The sequence below is a fragment of the Porites lutea genome, chromosome 2 (genome assembly GCF_958299795.1).
Source record: "Porites lutea chromosome 2, jaPorLute2.1, whole genome shotgun sequence".
NCBI lineage: Eukaryota > Metazoa > Cnidaria > Anthozoa > Scleractinia > Poritidae > Porites > Porites lutea.
The window spans coordinates 56,439,934-56,457,308 of NC_133202.1; the positions used below are offsets into that span (position 1 = coordinate 56,439,934).

At 39.0% G+C, this 17,375-nt stretch overlaps 1 protein-coding gene across 1 annotated transcript; it reads left to right on the forward strand.

The window, feature by feature from the left end:
- Window positions 1-1,475: 1,475 nt before the first annotated feature.
- On the forward strand, window positions 1,476-16,612 carry LOC140926450 (gamma-aminobutyric acid type B receptor subunit 2-like). Its single transcript, XM_073376189.1, has 16 exons — window positions 1,476-1,596; window positions 1,782-1,952; window positions 2,958-3,059; window positions 3,476-3,541; window positions 3,764-3,955; window positions 4,462-4,689; window positions 4,780-4,843; window positions 6,954-7,037; window positions 7,512-7,662; window positions 8,674-8,803; window positions 9,433-9,540; window positions 10,292-10,414; window positions 10,813-10,988; window positions 11,300-11,459; window positions 12,899-13,048; window positions 16,475-16,612. The coding sequence occupies exons 1-16, from the start codon at window positions 1,480-1,482 to the stop codon at window positions 16,610-16,612; spliced, it is 2,160 nt and encodes a 719-aa protein (XP_073232290.1). The 5' UTR covers window positions 1,476-1,479.
- The last annotated feature ends 763 nt before the right edge of the window (window positions 16,613-17,375 follow it).

Consider the following 17,375-nt stretch of genomic DNA (forward strand, 5'->3'; position numbering starts at 1 on the left):
GGACCTTTTGGTAATTATTTCGTATACGCTAGGCTACTTTGTTTAAAACAATTTCTTAATAAATGTTTCCGGCCAAATACTTAAATGACCTATTTAAACATACTAGAAAAGTAGAAGACTTATCAGAGGCTTTTCGTTTTCTTTAATTTTTTGTTTTTTTTCCTTTTTTTTTTTCGATCATTATGTAATGTTGGGGTGCTATACACTATGGAAATAATCGAAACTTAATTTGACAAGTTCCACAAGCAACTTGCCTTACGAGATAGCATACAAGGGCTTTATTTACTACAGAACTTTCCTTGGAAAACGTACTGATCTTTAATGTAATTAAGACGAAAGACTAATAATACATAGCCCGCGCGCGGTCGGCACGAAATTCACCTGGGGTTGTTGACTTACGCGTACGTCTGCTAGGCAGACTTGACCAGAACTTCACTAAAGCAAACATAAACGACGAGGTTCTTTTAAAGCCATCAAATGCAACATCTATTCATACTCGTGCATGTGGGAATTAGACGAAATTTGATGTATTAAAATTCATATTTGGCGGCGAGCTAGTGGGGGAAGGGCGGGGGGGGGGGGGGGGAGCTCAGCAATCATGAAGCATCAGTTTTCGCTGTTCACCACGCAGTTAAGAAGAGTTCACAGTTTTACGTTCACTTAAAAGAATTTGGTTCGAGTTATCTGGAAGTTTAAGAAATCAGGGGTATGAGTCACGTCTTTTCCCCTTGATTTATTGATATTTGTAATTTCTTAAAGTCATATGCATCAAGTCGATCTCAATCGGTGTCCAACGAACACTCTGCAACCATTAATTAGGAAATAAATAGATAAAATGTCTTTACTTCGCCCGTTAAAATACATAACAAACGTTACAGACTGTGAAGTATACAAATCATGAGAATCTCACATGTAAAACCTGATAAAACATTGGACATCTATATTGTTATTATCTCCCCTCAGAAATTCAAAAGTACGTCATTGCTTTTTCCTCCAACCTTACGAAATTTGTTGAAAAAAAGAATGTCATGTATACGAGTAGCCCTGTATAAATTACCAGCAAGTTTTACTAACTAAACATTTAATTATGTTGGCAGGTTAAAATAATGCGTTTACCATCTCTTTTGTTCGTGACGTACGTTACCTCAATTAGTTTCCCAACTATATCAGCAAAGACTCCTTTATACGTTGGTGCCATGTTTCCTATGACGTCACTACATAATGATAGTTGGACTGGAGGCACAGGTATTTTACCAGCTGCACAAATGGCTTTTGATCACGTGAACACCGCTGGCGTGCTGAACGACTATAATCTGACACTGATTTGGAATGACACAAGGGTAACGTAACCGTAATATGTCCTTACCTTCCTCATTTCCCCATACTTTTAAGGGATATCGACACAATCTTTGGGTAAAGAAAGACTAATTTTGTGCGATTTTCTACTTGAAGGGTTCCCCTGGTTGGACGGAGCACATCATGTTTGAGTTCCTTTATAACTCCTCCCGTAAGATTATGCTTCTTGGAGCGGGGTTTTCTTCATGCAGCAGAGTTGTTGCGGCTCTTGCTGGACTGGATCCCTGGGCTATACCGCAGGTAAGAGAATTGTATAGACCTCCTAGGCTGGAGCGCTGAGTCCTGGCGCCACTAGGTTTTGGGGTTCTCGAGTTAGGCGGGTTCTCTAAATAGAATATCAATGAAATATGACAACTTTGCACATTGTCCATGTGCAAAGTTTTACAACTGTTTTCACCTACCATTGTGAAATGTCATCTCTACAGATTTCGTTTTCCAGTAGCTCTCCCGAGCTATCAGACAAGAAAAACTATCCACACTTTTATCGCACAATCCCAGATGATACATCATTCAACGTTCCTCGAATAGCGCTGCTGAAAAAATTCAAATGGACTCACGTTGGCACCATTTTTCAGGAAGAGGACATACATCGCACGGTAAGCATCATATTTTGGCGTTAAAAATGACCAGACCTTACACAGGTTAATAATACATTTCACAATAAAGATTCCTTATTGAAATCTACGAAACCATATACTTCAACCACCTGTTGATATAAAAGATTTTTGCGTTGTGAAGCGCGTTGTCGAGGAGTGGTGTTTTAGTGTTTTAGTAGGTACGACATTTGTTTCACGCACATCGTTAGGACGTTAGCTTACAGTTCATCCTCGGAGACCCAGGGGCAGATAGTGGGGGCGAGGAAAAGTCTAAACGGGCGGAAAAATAAGGCACGAAGAAAAGTAAAGAACGGCGAGAAGAGCCCCTGGGGACAATGTCTTACCAGACCAGTTCCAAACGGTCGCCGCCGTCCTGGCTTCTGATTGGTGCCAGAAAAACAACCAATCAGAAGCCAGGACGGCGGCGACCGTTTGGAACTGGTCTGGTAAGACATTGTCCCCAGGGGCTCTTCTCGCCGTTCTTTACTTTTCTTCGTGCCTTATTTTTCCGCCCGTTTAGACTTTCCCTTGCCCCCACTATCTGCCCCTGGGTCTCCGAGGATGCTTACAGTTGTGAGTACTTCTTTACACAAAAGTATTGGCTCCGCATTGTTTCTCTATAGATATCATGCCCTTTGCCAATTGTATAAATAGGTGTAGGAATCATGTTAAAATAAACCCTACGGCTCTGAGATGGTCCTAGCATTACTCATCTATAAGAAAACCATGTGGATAGTTTTGGTAGCTTGTTCCGCACACCAAAATGTTCTCTGCAATGTTGGCAAACCGAACGAATACCAAAGGAAATTCAAAAATGAAAACTTTGAAGAGAAAAGTATCCAATGTCCGGTTTTTCGTAAAACGTTGTGTTAAAATTTTGTCAAGAAATCAAGATCAGCATAAAAGATTCAAACTAAAAATTGGGTTACAAAATAATTAAGACTATTACTAGAAATTTCCAGGATTTTTTTTCTTTTATTCGCTATTGTTCTGTTCATTTTCCAGGCAATGTCTGATCTTCATGTGCTCTTTTTGAAAAACGGAATCAAACACATTTCTTCTGAGAGTTTTAGGGACAATGCACGTGTTCAGATGGAAAATATGAAGGTAACAATACGAATGGTATTTACTAGGCTTACACAAATGAAAAACTTGGTATTAGGACATTGCTAATGACTCTGCTTAACAAATAGCCGGCACAAGCATAATTTTTTCTTCCTTGGTAAGCCTGCGTCTCAAGATAATCACCCGTAATTCTGTTTTAAACTGCTTCTTCCCTGGAATATCCTCGGATTCTAATGCTGAATTTATCCACTCCTAATCATACGAATTAATTTAGCCTGAACTCATGACCCTCTTGGTATCATAAAAGTATCATATAACTGCCTAGATGCGTAGAACATGTTACTCGTCTTTGTGCACTGATCCATTTAGTTGTAGTTAAATGAATATTGGGCACACAACTGAGTGACAACGTAAGTTAAATGATTCCGGGTGTGACTGATACCATGATATTTTTACAGAAAAAAGGTACAAGAATCATTATAGCAAACTTTTTTGGTAGAGGCGGCCGAAAAGTATTTTGCGAGGTGAGCTAACAATAATTATTTCAAGAGCTAATAATCGCCTTTTAGGAGATAATTTTATTACTTGAATCTTCAACAACAGACGTTGGGTTCATTGTTGCCAAACTTTAAATACAATACAAATCTTTACTGATTGTTATCTCCTTAAAGGGTATTTCAGTGACAATTTATTTTGTAGTGACAACAGTTTTTGGCATTTGAAATTGTTTTGTCTCCACTCTAAAGGCTTACAAACTCGGCATGTTTGGTGCTAAGTATGTTTGGATATTGCTTGGTTATATGGAAAGAGACTGGTGGCTAGTCAAAGACCCGACTATATCATGTTCATCTGCTGAAATCCTTCAGGCCATGGATGGTCACTTAGCAACAGATTACCTTTGGACAACTGCACCAGACACAAAAACAGTTTATGGGAAGGTAAGGCGGCCTAAAACCAGTGCACGTCCTGATCAAATGCTTTTAGTAGCAGACCAAAATGTCTGAACATTAACAAATGACTGAACAACAGAATTGCATCAAACTTTCGGAATACTGTAAATGCTTAAAATTGTTTTCAGATTAGTGAACTGGTTACTTTTCAGTAAGGACTGAATTTGTCCACAGTCAAGCATTTGTTCGATCTGTCCGTTAACCAGCGTTGCTGTGGGTGATAAGGAAACTGAAGAGGGTTACTTGAAGCCCGAGAGAAATATGTGAATTCAAGATTTATGCGCTGCGCGCCGAAAGAGAGATAACTGTGTCTCGCGGCCTACGCTCGTGTAACAGTTACTTTCGCATTCGCTCTTCTACATTTCAACTCTCCTTCCTGTAGTATTAATTTTAATTTCCTGACTCAGTAGTGTTCTGAGGACTAGAGTTAAACTGAACCTTTCAAAATTCGCTTAAGACTTCTTACAACTTTAGGAATATTATCTTCTATCTAGACGGTGAAAGATTTTCTAGTTGAGTACGAAACCCTAGTGCCACCAGAATTAACGGATCTTCATCGAGGTTTCACGTATGACGCAGTTTGGGCTATGGCCTTGGCTTTGAATAGGACCATCCCTGGTTTGGCCCCTGGTACGAGGTTAGATAAGGTGCCATATGGAGATAAGGCCTTTACCAACACACTTACGGATGCCTTGAAAGAAACAAACTTTTATGGAGTTACCGTAAGTAAATAAAACTTTTTTCTGTCTTCTTTGAAAGGCTACAACCAAAGTAGTCTTGTCTCTTGGAATGACTTTTTCTTTTCGCTGCAGGGCCCTGTTGGATTCACAAGCCAAGGCAACAGAGTGGGAGACACTAGGATTGTTCAAATGAGAGGTAGTTATCATACAAAACTAGCCAAGCAGAATCGCTGCACTCGGACTACAATCCTTACATTGACGTTGCTTAGTTTTTGTTACAGTAAGCTTTATTACTTCGGCGGAGCGCTAAGTAAAGGATTCGCGACGCTCATACAGGAATGTCCCAAAGTAGCTTCTTAGGGGACAAGATTGGGCAGGCAAAGTCTGTAAGTTTTTGGTTTTATTCAACTGTTTGACGAAGTGAGAGCCGAATTCGTTCGAGATATCTCAAGATTACTTCTATTTCTTTGATTTATTCTTTAACTTATTCGACGAAGAAAAAATTATTATTTTGGTTTACCCGGGGTTTGAACCGACTCACCTGGGTGACCCCGTCAGATCAGAGGAGACTCTAAGTTGAGGGATTAGCCGATTGTGCCATTGCGACCCAAGGTAGTTTGGGATATTGAAAAAGGCTATATGAAATTATGCACTAGTTTCGGGATAAGATTGAGCGCGCAAGTTCGTGACTTTTCGGCTTGTTTCGGCAATTTCACAAAATGAGACCGGAATTACTTCGAGATATCTTGCATTGAGATCACTTCGATTTTAGTCTTTTATTTACTCGAGGAATAAACAGAAGATATTACATGGCTGCGCAGAGACAAGAAATTTCGTAGACATGCGCGTGATCAGACAAGTGATGAGACTGTTGTGCTGTTTTTGGGGCCTGATGTAGAAAAAAATAGAGAATTCTTTTTTCACTAATTGTTTTTTTAGACTTGTTACTCACCGCCAGTAACCTCATATTTGACTTGGGTCTAAACGTTTAGACCCAAGTCAAATGTGGAAGGATTTTTTTGGTGGGAGTCATCAGAGCAAAGCTCGGCTAATTTCTCAGAGACAATTTGCCCCGAAATGCTAGTTTTTAGCAAGTAGGCCTCTTGGACGTTGCCCTTTTCAGAATATCCTAACAAATCCCATAATTTCACAAATTGACGCCTTACTCTCACCATATATCATTTCTTACTATTCCTCTGCATTTACAATTAATCAGTTCCACAACCACGACGCCGAAGTGTACGCTCCGTAGCGTCTTGTTTACAGCATAGATTGGTGAAACATATCCCTAAGTTTTACTGACAAATTTATCGCCACACTGCATGCACTGTAATAAATATTGATAATTCGAAGTAAAAAAGCAAGCTGCTGTCTTGTCTTTATCGAATTTTAATCTCAAAACGAATGAAGGATAGTTTGTTTAGAATTGTGGTGTTTCTGTGGGGCAGTAAAATACAAAGATTGGTCAGTTTAACAGCTGAGTTGGTTGGCCACCGTAGGGAGATAAAGAAGCTGACGTTTTTAGCGCAAACCCCAAATCGTTCTTTTAATCTTCTTCCGTTTTGCCCATCCGGCCGGGCTCCGTTGCATGCTTTTGGCATTTCTCTATTTTTCGGCGTTCGTCTCGGACGGAGGCAGTTATTTTGATGTTTCAGTTAATTCGGTGATACCAAGGCCAAATTGCCCCTTAAAAAGCGCAGCCTAGTCACACACGCCAGCATTTACCCCCTGATTTTCCCCTGACTCATGCACTATATCAGGGATTATTCTCAAAGTTTATTTTTACTGTATGAGCGGACACAGGCAAGAGAAGGTCTCGTTCTCGTAGTTATCGACAGTGCTAAACTGAACTCTCTGTCTGACTACAAGTCGCATACTTGTAACCATGGCTCTAGGTTATTACCTTGACCATTTATAGGTTCAACTCCTTCAGTTAGTTGTATTCAAGGGTTCAGCAACCACAACAGCGAAATAATCATGTTTCAGTATTTGCCACACAAGTCTGAGCATGATAAGTAAATGAATCAAAGAGTACTAACCCAAATATTTACTTTCCTTTCTATACAGGTTGATACGAAAAAAAAAACAAGCAAACAGAAAGCAATAAAACGGCTAAAGCTATATTTAAAAGTTAACCAATCAGGGCGCACCTAAGTATAGTATCTAGTATATCAGCTCACTTGTTATTCTCTATTAAGCCTCCATACGTAAACCACCCTGTGAATAGAAAGTTCGGCGACACATCCCTCTTTCGCTTGATTCCAATTCATGGCCAGCCGCGAAACTCTTTCTTTTTTTACTTACAGACGGAAAGCAAATCACAGTAGGGCTTTATGAAGTAAATAATGGTTTGATTAACTGGTCAGGATACGATGCTATAAAGTGGGAAGGTAAGGACTGCCTATTTTCTCAGTATGACTTACTAGCCTCAGCTGCTCAGCTGACCGGCCTGATCAGTGTAAAAGAATAACCACGTCATCAGTGACAGAGCCATTTTTGCAGCTTGAAGTTGAAAGGTGACTTAACACAGATAAATTAACTTCCACGACTCCGAGACTTTTTGCAGAGAGAAAAGACGTGGAGTAAGGGTTAGAGCTAGAAACAGCGCCGGACAAATTAAAATAAATTTCATAAGAGAGAAAGCAATCGCCAATCTTCCACTCGAGTGTGGTTTTCTTCAAGAGCTTATGTCCAAACTCTTTTTTTCCTCGCAGAAATGCGCGTGATCACTCAATTAGAGAGCAGTGTAATTATTGTTGCTCCCTAAATTTCTCTCTTTTGCACAGAATCAAGAAGGCCTTGGAAATATAATTGTTTGAAGTTATTATTACTTGGGGTAACTGATAAATGTTACATTCCAATAGATGGATCTCCTCCCCCGGACACGACTAAGCTGATGTATGAACTGATGACGGTATCCCTATCACTCTTCATGTTCATGGCGGTTGTGACGTCAATTGCGATACTAGTATCCATTTTATTCCTGTGGTTCAACATATCTAAAAGAAATATAAGGTATTTATAACTCGACTGACCATTTAACTCAATCCATCTTCCAAACAATCTTCACCTGAGGTAACGGAGAGCATCCCGTTAGTACAGTAGCTTTGGGGGTGGGAGGAGGTTCCGTATAGATGCAGTTCAAAACTATGCCACGCGGTAATGTTTAACGAAACCTAAACTAACAAAAGTGGCCCTTGTCAGGAGCCGCTTGTGCAATGAATGACATTCCTCGCCACAGTTAATAAACTGTATGGCAAAAAATTTTGATGTAACGTAGCTCCGTTATTAAAACGAATAAGCTTCAACCTGTACAAAGAAATCCAGAAATTTATACTTAACTGATTTTAAAACAAAAAGCGAAAGTTATACATCACTTCGTGACTGCAATAGTCTTGGACAAGAATTCTTACCCATAAGTTATCTATTCTATTCCATTCTGTTTTACGTCTGTATCAGATTCACGAGCCCATTACCTCCCCCTGCCCACCACCACCCACATCCCTTTGAGAAGCTAAACAGCCCATGAAATTTAATGCTTTGTAAAGGCTGGTTCTCATTCACGAAACTACTTCGCTGCGTCCATTTCGAAGTTTATGTTTATAGGTCAATCTTTTCTTCTGAAAGAAAATTTCGGGATTCTACCCGAAAGGTAAATTCAGCCGATTTTTGTGTTTAGGAAATTCTGTCTTTGCAAAATCGGACTGACAAACTGGCACGTGCAAAAAAAACTACCCTTGCGATTAAACATCACAATATCTGATACTCAGTAACCTTTACTGTAAGTTATACTTTTTGTTTCTTCTAGCCAAAAGACCCAGGAAGGTTGTTAACTGAAATTTTTTTAGATTCTGATATTTCTGAAATTAGGCTGGTTAGTTTCAACCGATCATTTAAAACGCAGTAAGTCTAAGGTAACTGAACCGTTGTTCTTGGCCGGCAAAATAAAGAAACAACGCACAAGGAACAGATCATGTATTCAAACGCTGGGTCATTGAGTAACTAGGATTCTTTCTTTATTGAAAGGTTTATCAAGATGTCCAGTCCTAATCTGAACAACTCAGTTCTACTGGGGTGTTTTCTCAGTTATTTATCTGTTTTTCTCTTTGGTTTGGATGGAGCATTTCTTTCCAGTGGTTATGAGGTCATATGTGCGGTAAGTGGCAATCACTCTCTGATTTCTGGGATAATCTTGGTCATTAGCACTCAACGTTGTTTTAAGGTGGTTCGAAATTCCAAAAACTATTAAAACACTTGAATTCTGAATGACTGTCTAGTTCGAGTACGTTCTTTCTTCTCCAACGATTTCTCTGAAATTTATTTGGCATATTATTATATCAGCTTAAGCTCAGAACACAAGTTTCAGTAGAAAATATCAGCGAAATTATGCGCAAGACGCGATTTTCTTTGAAAAGGCGAATGACATATAACTCCACCTTTTCTCAAAGTTTTGTAGCCAGTGACAGAAGGTTCGTCATAGTTCAATGCGCTTTTTTTAAATAAAGGAACCACCTTAAGGGTTTTTGTGAACTTGTAAAGCAGGGGGGGGTCCATCATATTAATCTAGGTGGGAGGAGAGAGTAAAAAAGCCTGTCAGAGTGAAATTAGCTTTGTCATGTTAAAAACCTTTCTTTCCAATTATCTCAGTGAGATAAAAGGAATGGCTTGGAAGGGTTATATTAAAGAAGAATGAATGAATGAAGAAGAATGATTAAGGGGCCGGATCCCCTGACGCCTTTTTCAGGCATGTCGTGTTAAACTTCAAAATTCTGGTTTGAATTTCAGAGCAGAGCCTGGACACTCTCTCTGGGCTTCAGTCTGGCGTACGGTGCGATGTTCTCCAAAACCTGGCGGGTTCATCAAATATTTACCAACAAACGGTTAAAACGGAAGGTAGACCTAAAGAACCATCTACAGTCATTAATGCAAATTGTTCTTAAGATCTGTTCTAAATACAATAGAGACGACATTTTTAAGGTGGCTGGCAACATAAGTGATGTTATAACGTTTTGTACTTGCCTTTGTATTTCTAGGAGAGAGTTTTGGAAATATTTTGATAACCATGCTATCGAAATTATTTGCTAATATCTAAAGAAAATGAGTAGGTCTGGAGAATTAATTTAATCTCTTAATGGTTTGATTCCACCTGAAATTGTGGAAGAAAATAGAGGGTGATATTTGCTTATGCCGATTTCGAGAAGGAAGAATTTGATTGGCCTACACTCATTCAGCTGCTTTTGTTACCGTTTATGTATACAATTTAGTCCACGGCTATAAATTTCACGGTTATTTAGAAAACCGCTCGATGATTTTTTTAAAAAATTGGCAATCCCGAGATTTATCATCAATTTATATTGTCTCCAAGTTTCAACAACATTGAAAGCAGGGAAGACAACAAATGTTTAAACATCACTCCTTTCGTCTGCACCAATATTTGCGTCGGAAGAACCGAACGAAAAAAACTCAAAGAAAATCAAAGAAAGACGAAACACAGTTCATTTCGTTCCCGTTAACAAAGCACGCCCTTGCTCTCATGACGTATATTTGACCCACACTCCTCTAGAATAGGCTACGTGTACTTTCTTGCCTCTAATTTTATAGTGTGGATAACAATTTTACATTTGACAACTTGCGATTTCTTTAGGTTATCAAAGACCGTCATTTGTTCGGTGTGGTCTTGCTTCTAGTAATAATTGACATCATATATTTGACCGTATGGCAAGTCACGGATCCCATGAAGAGGATTATTCGCGAGTTTTCAGATGGGGTAGGCCTTATAGTTCATTCGGTATCCTCATCGCTTTTGACTATGTATGGTATATAAAGTGCGCGATCTTTAAAATCTAAATATTATAGCAAGCCCCTTAATGAAAAACCTCTGGTTGACGAAAAATCTGCATTACAGATGACTTTCTTCTCCTAAGTTATTGTAAATCTGACGGAGCAGGACTTCGATAGACAGTACCTTCCGTTATAACGAAAATGCAATATTTCCAGTCTGCGGTACTTTGTTATATCGGGGTTCCACTGAACAAAGGATTGAGCATGGTTTGCAGCTCGGCAAATTTATAACCAACCGTAAGCAGCATACTCAATCCTAAGAGGCCTGGAAGTCACTTCTTTATGCAGTAAATGATGTGATTGTCACATGATTTGTGTCTTCAGTCCCAAGAGTCCGAGTTGGACGTTGCATTTGTCAAGCAACTGGAACTATGCGAGTCCAGACAAACATACCGCTGGCTAGGAATACTGTGTGGTTACAAAGGACTGCTTTTACTTTTTGGAGCGTTCCTTGCTTGGGAAACCAGAAGCGTGACAATACCCGCTTTAAATGATTCCAAGTATGTGTTACCATAGTATCTGTTACCATAGATATCTTTGCTTTGAGAAGCGATTCATTCATATATACGAGTTAATAAGTCGTAACTCCATCATGATAGGGAACTCAGAGAGATATCCCAAAATTGCAGAGCCCTGAGTTGCACAAGTCGATCCGCGTGTCACTTCTTTTTCCAGTGTTTCCGAAATATTTGTATGAAGCGTTCGTGATCAAGCGCACAGACCTAGGCTCTCCCTAGACGTAATGTAAATACTGCAGACTGTTCATAAGCTTTTCGGATTTTACAATTCTAATATGTTGAATTAATTACAGATACATTGGGATGTCTGTGTACAATGTGTTTGTCCTGTGCACCATTGGTGCCCCGTTATCACTTGCTGTAAGGGAGAAGCCAGACGCCTCATTCTCCATTGTATCAACATGCATTATTGTTTGCACCTCTATAACACTCTGCCTCGTGTTTATTCCCAAGGTATCAGTTACGTTTTGTTAATATACACTTGAACACAGTGCGAGAGCAATATGGAAAGATATTGAAGTCGAGTTTTAAAAATCGTTGCTATTGCGGGGCGAGACTCTTCCGATAAGTTTTTTTCATTACACCAAAGAAATAATCCACCAATCAACTGAGGTCTTTTCCAAAATCAGCACAACCGATATTCAGCTTAATTTAACTAAAGAGCAAATTTTGTTACCTTCTTCGTATTTATCAATTCTCTTGGCTTCTATCTTTTCTTGGGACTTCGGTTCTGAAAAACGAATCGTCTCTGCTGACAGCGACTTCATCATTTAATCGAACATCGCTAAGAACACTGCCAGTACCTTAAAATCATACCGTAAAATTCCGAAAATAAGCCCCAGGGCTTATATTTTTCAAAGACCCCTTTTCGAGGGGCTTATTTTTGGAGGGGCTTATCAGAGGAGGGAAATTTCCGTTTCAAAATCGATTGGGCTAGCCTTATAGTTGGAAGTAAATTTATCGTTTTTGCTTCGTTTTACTTTGCATTTGAGGGCAAGTTTCCAAGAACAAGTCCCCGGGGGGCTTATATTTGGAGGGGCGATTTAACGGAAGGTTTTTGCGTTACGAGTTTGGGGGGGGGGGCTTATATTTGGAGGGGCTTTTTTCGGCCGAATGAACGGTATCACAAAAAGCATCAACACAGTCAAGCCATGGCACACAAGGTGGTCACGCACATTAAGGCTAATATCTTACTTTCCAGTGGGACGCTCCAGTCCTGCACAGTAAATTGACGGCAGAACACGTAAACACAATTCAGCAATTTGACCACTGGATAATTTATCAGTTGAACTGCATTAAGCGGCCACCCTACGGGTACTGCCAAGTGGCCACTAATGGAGGTTTGAAACAAACGCGCGACGGGAGAAGCATCACTGGTCCACAGTCGGCGTCACCTTCAGAAATGAGTCTAAACTAAGGGTATCAAGCGCTTGATGACAACAATGGGAGAACTCTCGTTGGGAAGGCCAAAAGGTGGCCGCTTAATATAGGTTAAACTTCTCATTCAGGTTTTTCTACAATTGTCTCGGCACTTTGATTTCTGGCCTCTTAATGGGGGTTAAGCTGCATAACATAACCGGCTTGCCATTCTTCAGATGCTGAGTGGTATAGTTGGAGACAGAATAGATAGAATAGAAAACTTTATTAATGTGTTGGAGCCGTATAGACTGGGAACAACTCCATACTAATTTGGGGACATAATTTATAATTAAATAACTGGAATTACCTATAAAATATAAAAGTAAAAAGATATTTAAACTAGGCTTAATATATTATGCGAAGGGTACATGAGAGGATTTTCGGGAGGATTTTAGAAATGCACCTTCTTTCATTTAAAATACGTAAGTTAATCTTCTTTTGACGATTGGTTCTCTTTCTTTTACGTCCCTAAGGTACTGCAGATGAAGCGGTTTGTACTGGTTGGTGAACAACTTTGTCGAACGTTTAACACTACTGCAGTTGAAGTTAATAGTAGCATGAAAACAGTCCGTGACCTTGACAAAGAACGGGAACTTATTGATTTCAAGCGAAAACTTGTTGCGGTAAGCACTATCTTTTTATCAAGTACGTTGGGGTTTCCATGGGTTATTACTGAAAAGCTTTCAGTGGACGCAGAAATTTAAGTGAACACCAATTTCAAAACGTATACTGCAACCATGTTCGAGGTACCAAAACACTGTTTCTTACCTTTCTTTGCTATATATTTCGCTTATCTTCCCACCAAATTCGCCTCCGTTCTACTTCAAATATTTGGGACTTTAAGCAAAGACTACGGAAGCGTCTAGTGCAATAACCGGAAGTAACTATTCCTTAACTCTTTCATTATTCAGGTTGCGTTCGATTGGGAAATCCGGATTTAGATTTTGAAATCCGGATTTAGGATTTTGCAATCGAACGCGAAATCCGAAAACAGATTTCACCTCCGAGAAATCAGTCCTCAGGGTAGATTTCAATTAAGAAATTCAAATCCGTATTTCATGGATTTCCTTTTTACCGTTCGATTGGGAAATCCGAAAAAGGATTTGCAAAACTGTTCTCGTGAACAGCGGTCTTATTTTTGCTAATTATGCGTGCGCGTACAAGACCGTTGTTCAGTTTTTCAAATCCTTTTGCGAATTTCCCAATGGAACGGCAAAAATCAGAATCCAAAAACAGATATATCAGCGTTGAAATCCGTTTTCGAATTTCGCGTTCGATTGCAAATCCGAAATCCAGCTTTTAAAATCTAAATCCAGATTTCCCAATAGGGTTTTTTTCTTTTTTTTTTTTGTGATTTATTATTGGTGATTGGTGATTAAGTTACAATAAGGGAAATAATACGTTTTTGAATAGTCTTCGAAAGAAAGACGTTGAAGCCCAAGTCGAATTTACGATAAAATTTATGCAAAGGGCTGGGGTCACCTGTTATTGATGTATCAGTTAAGAAAAACAGTTTGTGAGTTTATGGTACTTTGCGGGTCGGTGCCGGGTAGTGTAGTGTTAAAGGAGAGAAATAAGGATACGAAAGGTCGGGGTTCGAACCTGAATGAGATACAGGCAGTTACAGCTAACAAAGAACTCAAGAGACAAAATGAAGTTACACCTATATAATTTTAAAGCACAAGTTACAATCGATGAAGAACTTAAGTAACAAGATTATTGCGGTATGAACAATTTTTAAGAAAAATGTTTTTCACTAGGTCAATAATTGAAGATTTCGAAGGGTACGAGTTTTCAGATTTCAAGATATTGAACTTCCAGTTCGTCACAGTACGGTCCGCCACGATTTCCTAGGTATTCGGGAAGCGTAGTACGGGCAGAGCCGAGTTGGTCTAATTACCTAATATCTAAAATTATACCTATCTTCAAAGCTGACGACGAGACCGACACTTCTAATTATAGGCCAATTTCATTATTATCAAATTTCAATAGAATCTTCGAAAAAATTATGTACGACAGAATGAGAGACTTTATTGAAAAGCACAGCCTATTATATTCGTCTCAATATCGTTTTCGTCAAGCTCACTCAACCCAACATGCTATCCTTGATATTGTAGAAACTATACAAACCAATATGGACAAAAGACTCTTTTCATGTGGTGTTTTTATTGACTTAAAAAAAGCCTTTGACACTGTGAATCATACTATTTTACTTGATAAACTAAATTATTATGGCTTCCGTGGAATTGTCAATCAATGGTTTTCCTCTTATTTAGCAAATCACACACAAAGCACTGAAATCGGCTCTCATATATCTAGTAAACTAAATATCAATTTTGGCGTACCCCAAGGTTCTGTCCTGGGTCCACTTCTCTTCTTGCTTTATATAAATGACATCCAATATTGTTCGAGCAAACTCCAATTTTTCCTTTTTGCTGATGACACTAATGCTCTTTATGCTTATAAAGATTTAAAGACACTGGAACTAACAGTAAATGCAGAATTACACAACTTGTATAACTGGCTGACTTCAAACAAACTTTCCCTGAATACTAAAAAGTCAAACTATGTAATTTTTCGTCCATACCAAAAAAAACTCAACTATGATCCCCAGGTCAATATTTTTGACAATGAAAGCAATAAAAAGGTTACCCTTGAACGCAAAAACTTTATTAAATATCTCGGACTGTTAATTGATGAAAATCTATCTTGGAAGACCCATATTCACTCTGTTGCAAATAAAATAAGTAAAACAATTGGGCTAATTGCGAGATTAAGACATATTGTTTCCACTTGCACCCTCTTAAATATTTATCAGTAACTTATTACACCTTACCTAACTTATGGTCTTATCTCTTGGGGCAACGCGTGTAAAACTTTCCTTGACCAAATTCTTGTCCTTTAAAAACGCGCACTGCGTTTAATATATTTTGCTGAAACAAACGACCACGCAATACCTTTTTTTGTCAATGTAAAAATTCTACCTTTACAGTCTCTATATTATGAATCCATTTGTAGTCTTATGTATGATGTAAATAAAAACACTGCTCCGGTTAATATTTCGAAACTCTTCTCTCGAATTTCTAGTGTTCATACTTACAACACACGTGCCTCAACCTCTGAACATTTTTATACTAAAGAATCTCGACTCAATGTCAAACGAAATGCTTTTTCGCGTGTTGGGGTCAAAATTTGGAATGGGATACCTCAAATTCTTAAAGAAAGACCGAAAAAAGCTTTTAAAAGATCACTAAAAGAAATGCTACTCGATTTCCTTGAAACTGAAGACTCCTATATTGATGTGGATACGATCATCGTGAAAATGAAAAAGTAATTCTCTTGTCCTTTATTTTCATTTTATTTCTATTTTTAAAATTTCACTTTAATTATTGTCCTTGCATTTAAGTAGAACGTATCTATTTAATGTAAAATGTATATACTTATATAACGCCTAATTTCTTTGTATTTGTCTAGTTTGTTGTAAATTATGTAGCCTGGCCTGCCTCGAATAGCCTCGCTAACTGCAGGCCAGTCCCAATGTATCTTTTGCTACATTTTCAAATTTAAATAAAGTTGAAGTTATAGTTGAAGTTATTAGCAATACTTTGCACTTGCATCTCAATATTTGTACTTTTTTGGCGGTCACTGCACCTCTACGTTTTGTTGAGGGCGTAAACAAGCAACGACTAAAATTTTTCTCTTTCTAGTTCGCCTACATTGGGTAAGGAAAGTGAGTTGGAATAATCGCGAAGAAGATTGCAAGACCGCCCTATCGTGAGGCACTGACAAGTGGCGGGAAAAAAATACTTCCGGTCACCATACTAGACACTTCCGGGGTCGTTGCTGAATATTACGTTAAGAACCCATGAACCAGCGATTTTAGATATAGATAGGGTGATACTTAACCATAGGTAAGGGACCAAGGAGTTAACCAACATTTTTGCAGTATTTTTGTAAGTAACTACAAGTTATTTTCAAGTCATTTGTGCTTTTCTTCTTCTACGTACCGTTTTACTTTAACGCAAATTCATTACGTTTTCTTTATGTAGAAGGACAAAGAAATCAGAGAATTGAGAATGCGTTTGTCCAAGGCAGAGCGTGAGAAACAGTTTCCAAGCATCGAGCTTACTGAAGATCAAGAACTGATCAAAAGGGAAAGAAACGGCGCGGACACTGCGCATGCTTAATCAGCCTTGTCCTGTCAGGTCGCGTTACTTTGTTAAAGTTGCTAGCTTGGGAATAGGACGAGGCTGAGAGGAGTTAATAGTTAAATTAAACTTGATTCCAGTTTAATTCTTGGCGCAAATCACCTGTGTTTTAATACTAGTACTGCACAATATAAACGTAGCCGCCGGAACGGTCATGAGAGTGGTGAATTATTTTAATTGCTTTCATGCTACCGCAAACTGCATGAAGCAGCAGATTGTAACACGATCGGGTACCGCTTCCATATGAGGTCACTTACGTTCATATCCTAAAGAAAACCAGGGCGATTTGCGCTGTTAATTTGAATCAAGATCAAACATATCATAAGTTCCCGAGATTTTTCCGGTTTCAGCCTTCGGCCTAAGGTGTGTAGACATGTGACCGACTCCGAAAAATCCCGCCGCGACCGATAGAAAACGTCGGTAGGTTTAACACAACTCCTCTGCGCTCTGTGGGGCTACAGCTTTCGGGGAGAAAAAGGAAACTGAGCTATCTTTTTTAGTTGTTGCAACACAGTGTGCAAAAGTGAAATCATGTAAACATAGAGTCGACGGATTCAGCCTCCGGGACGGGCTTGTTTCACTAATCAAAGGATACTCTGCCCTCCTAAGCCACCAGCTCCAGCGGCAGGGGTATTTTACAGAACACCGAATAGCTCCGAAGGTTGGTGATTAGTGTTAGCACTACTGAGTGATTTCAGGTCAGTTTTCCCGATACAATGACTCTAAATATAACCTGATTCAC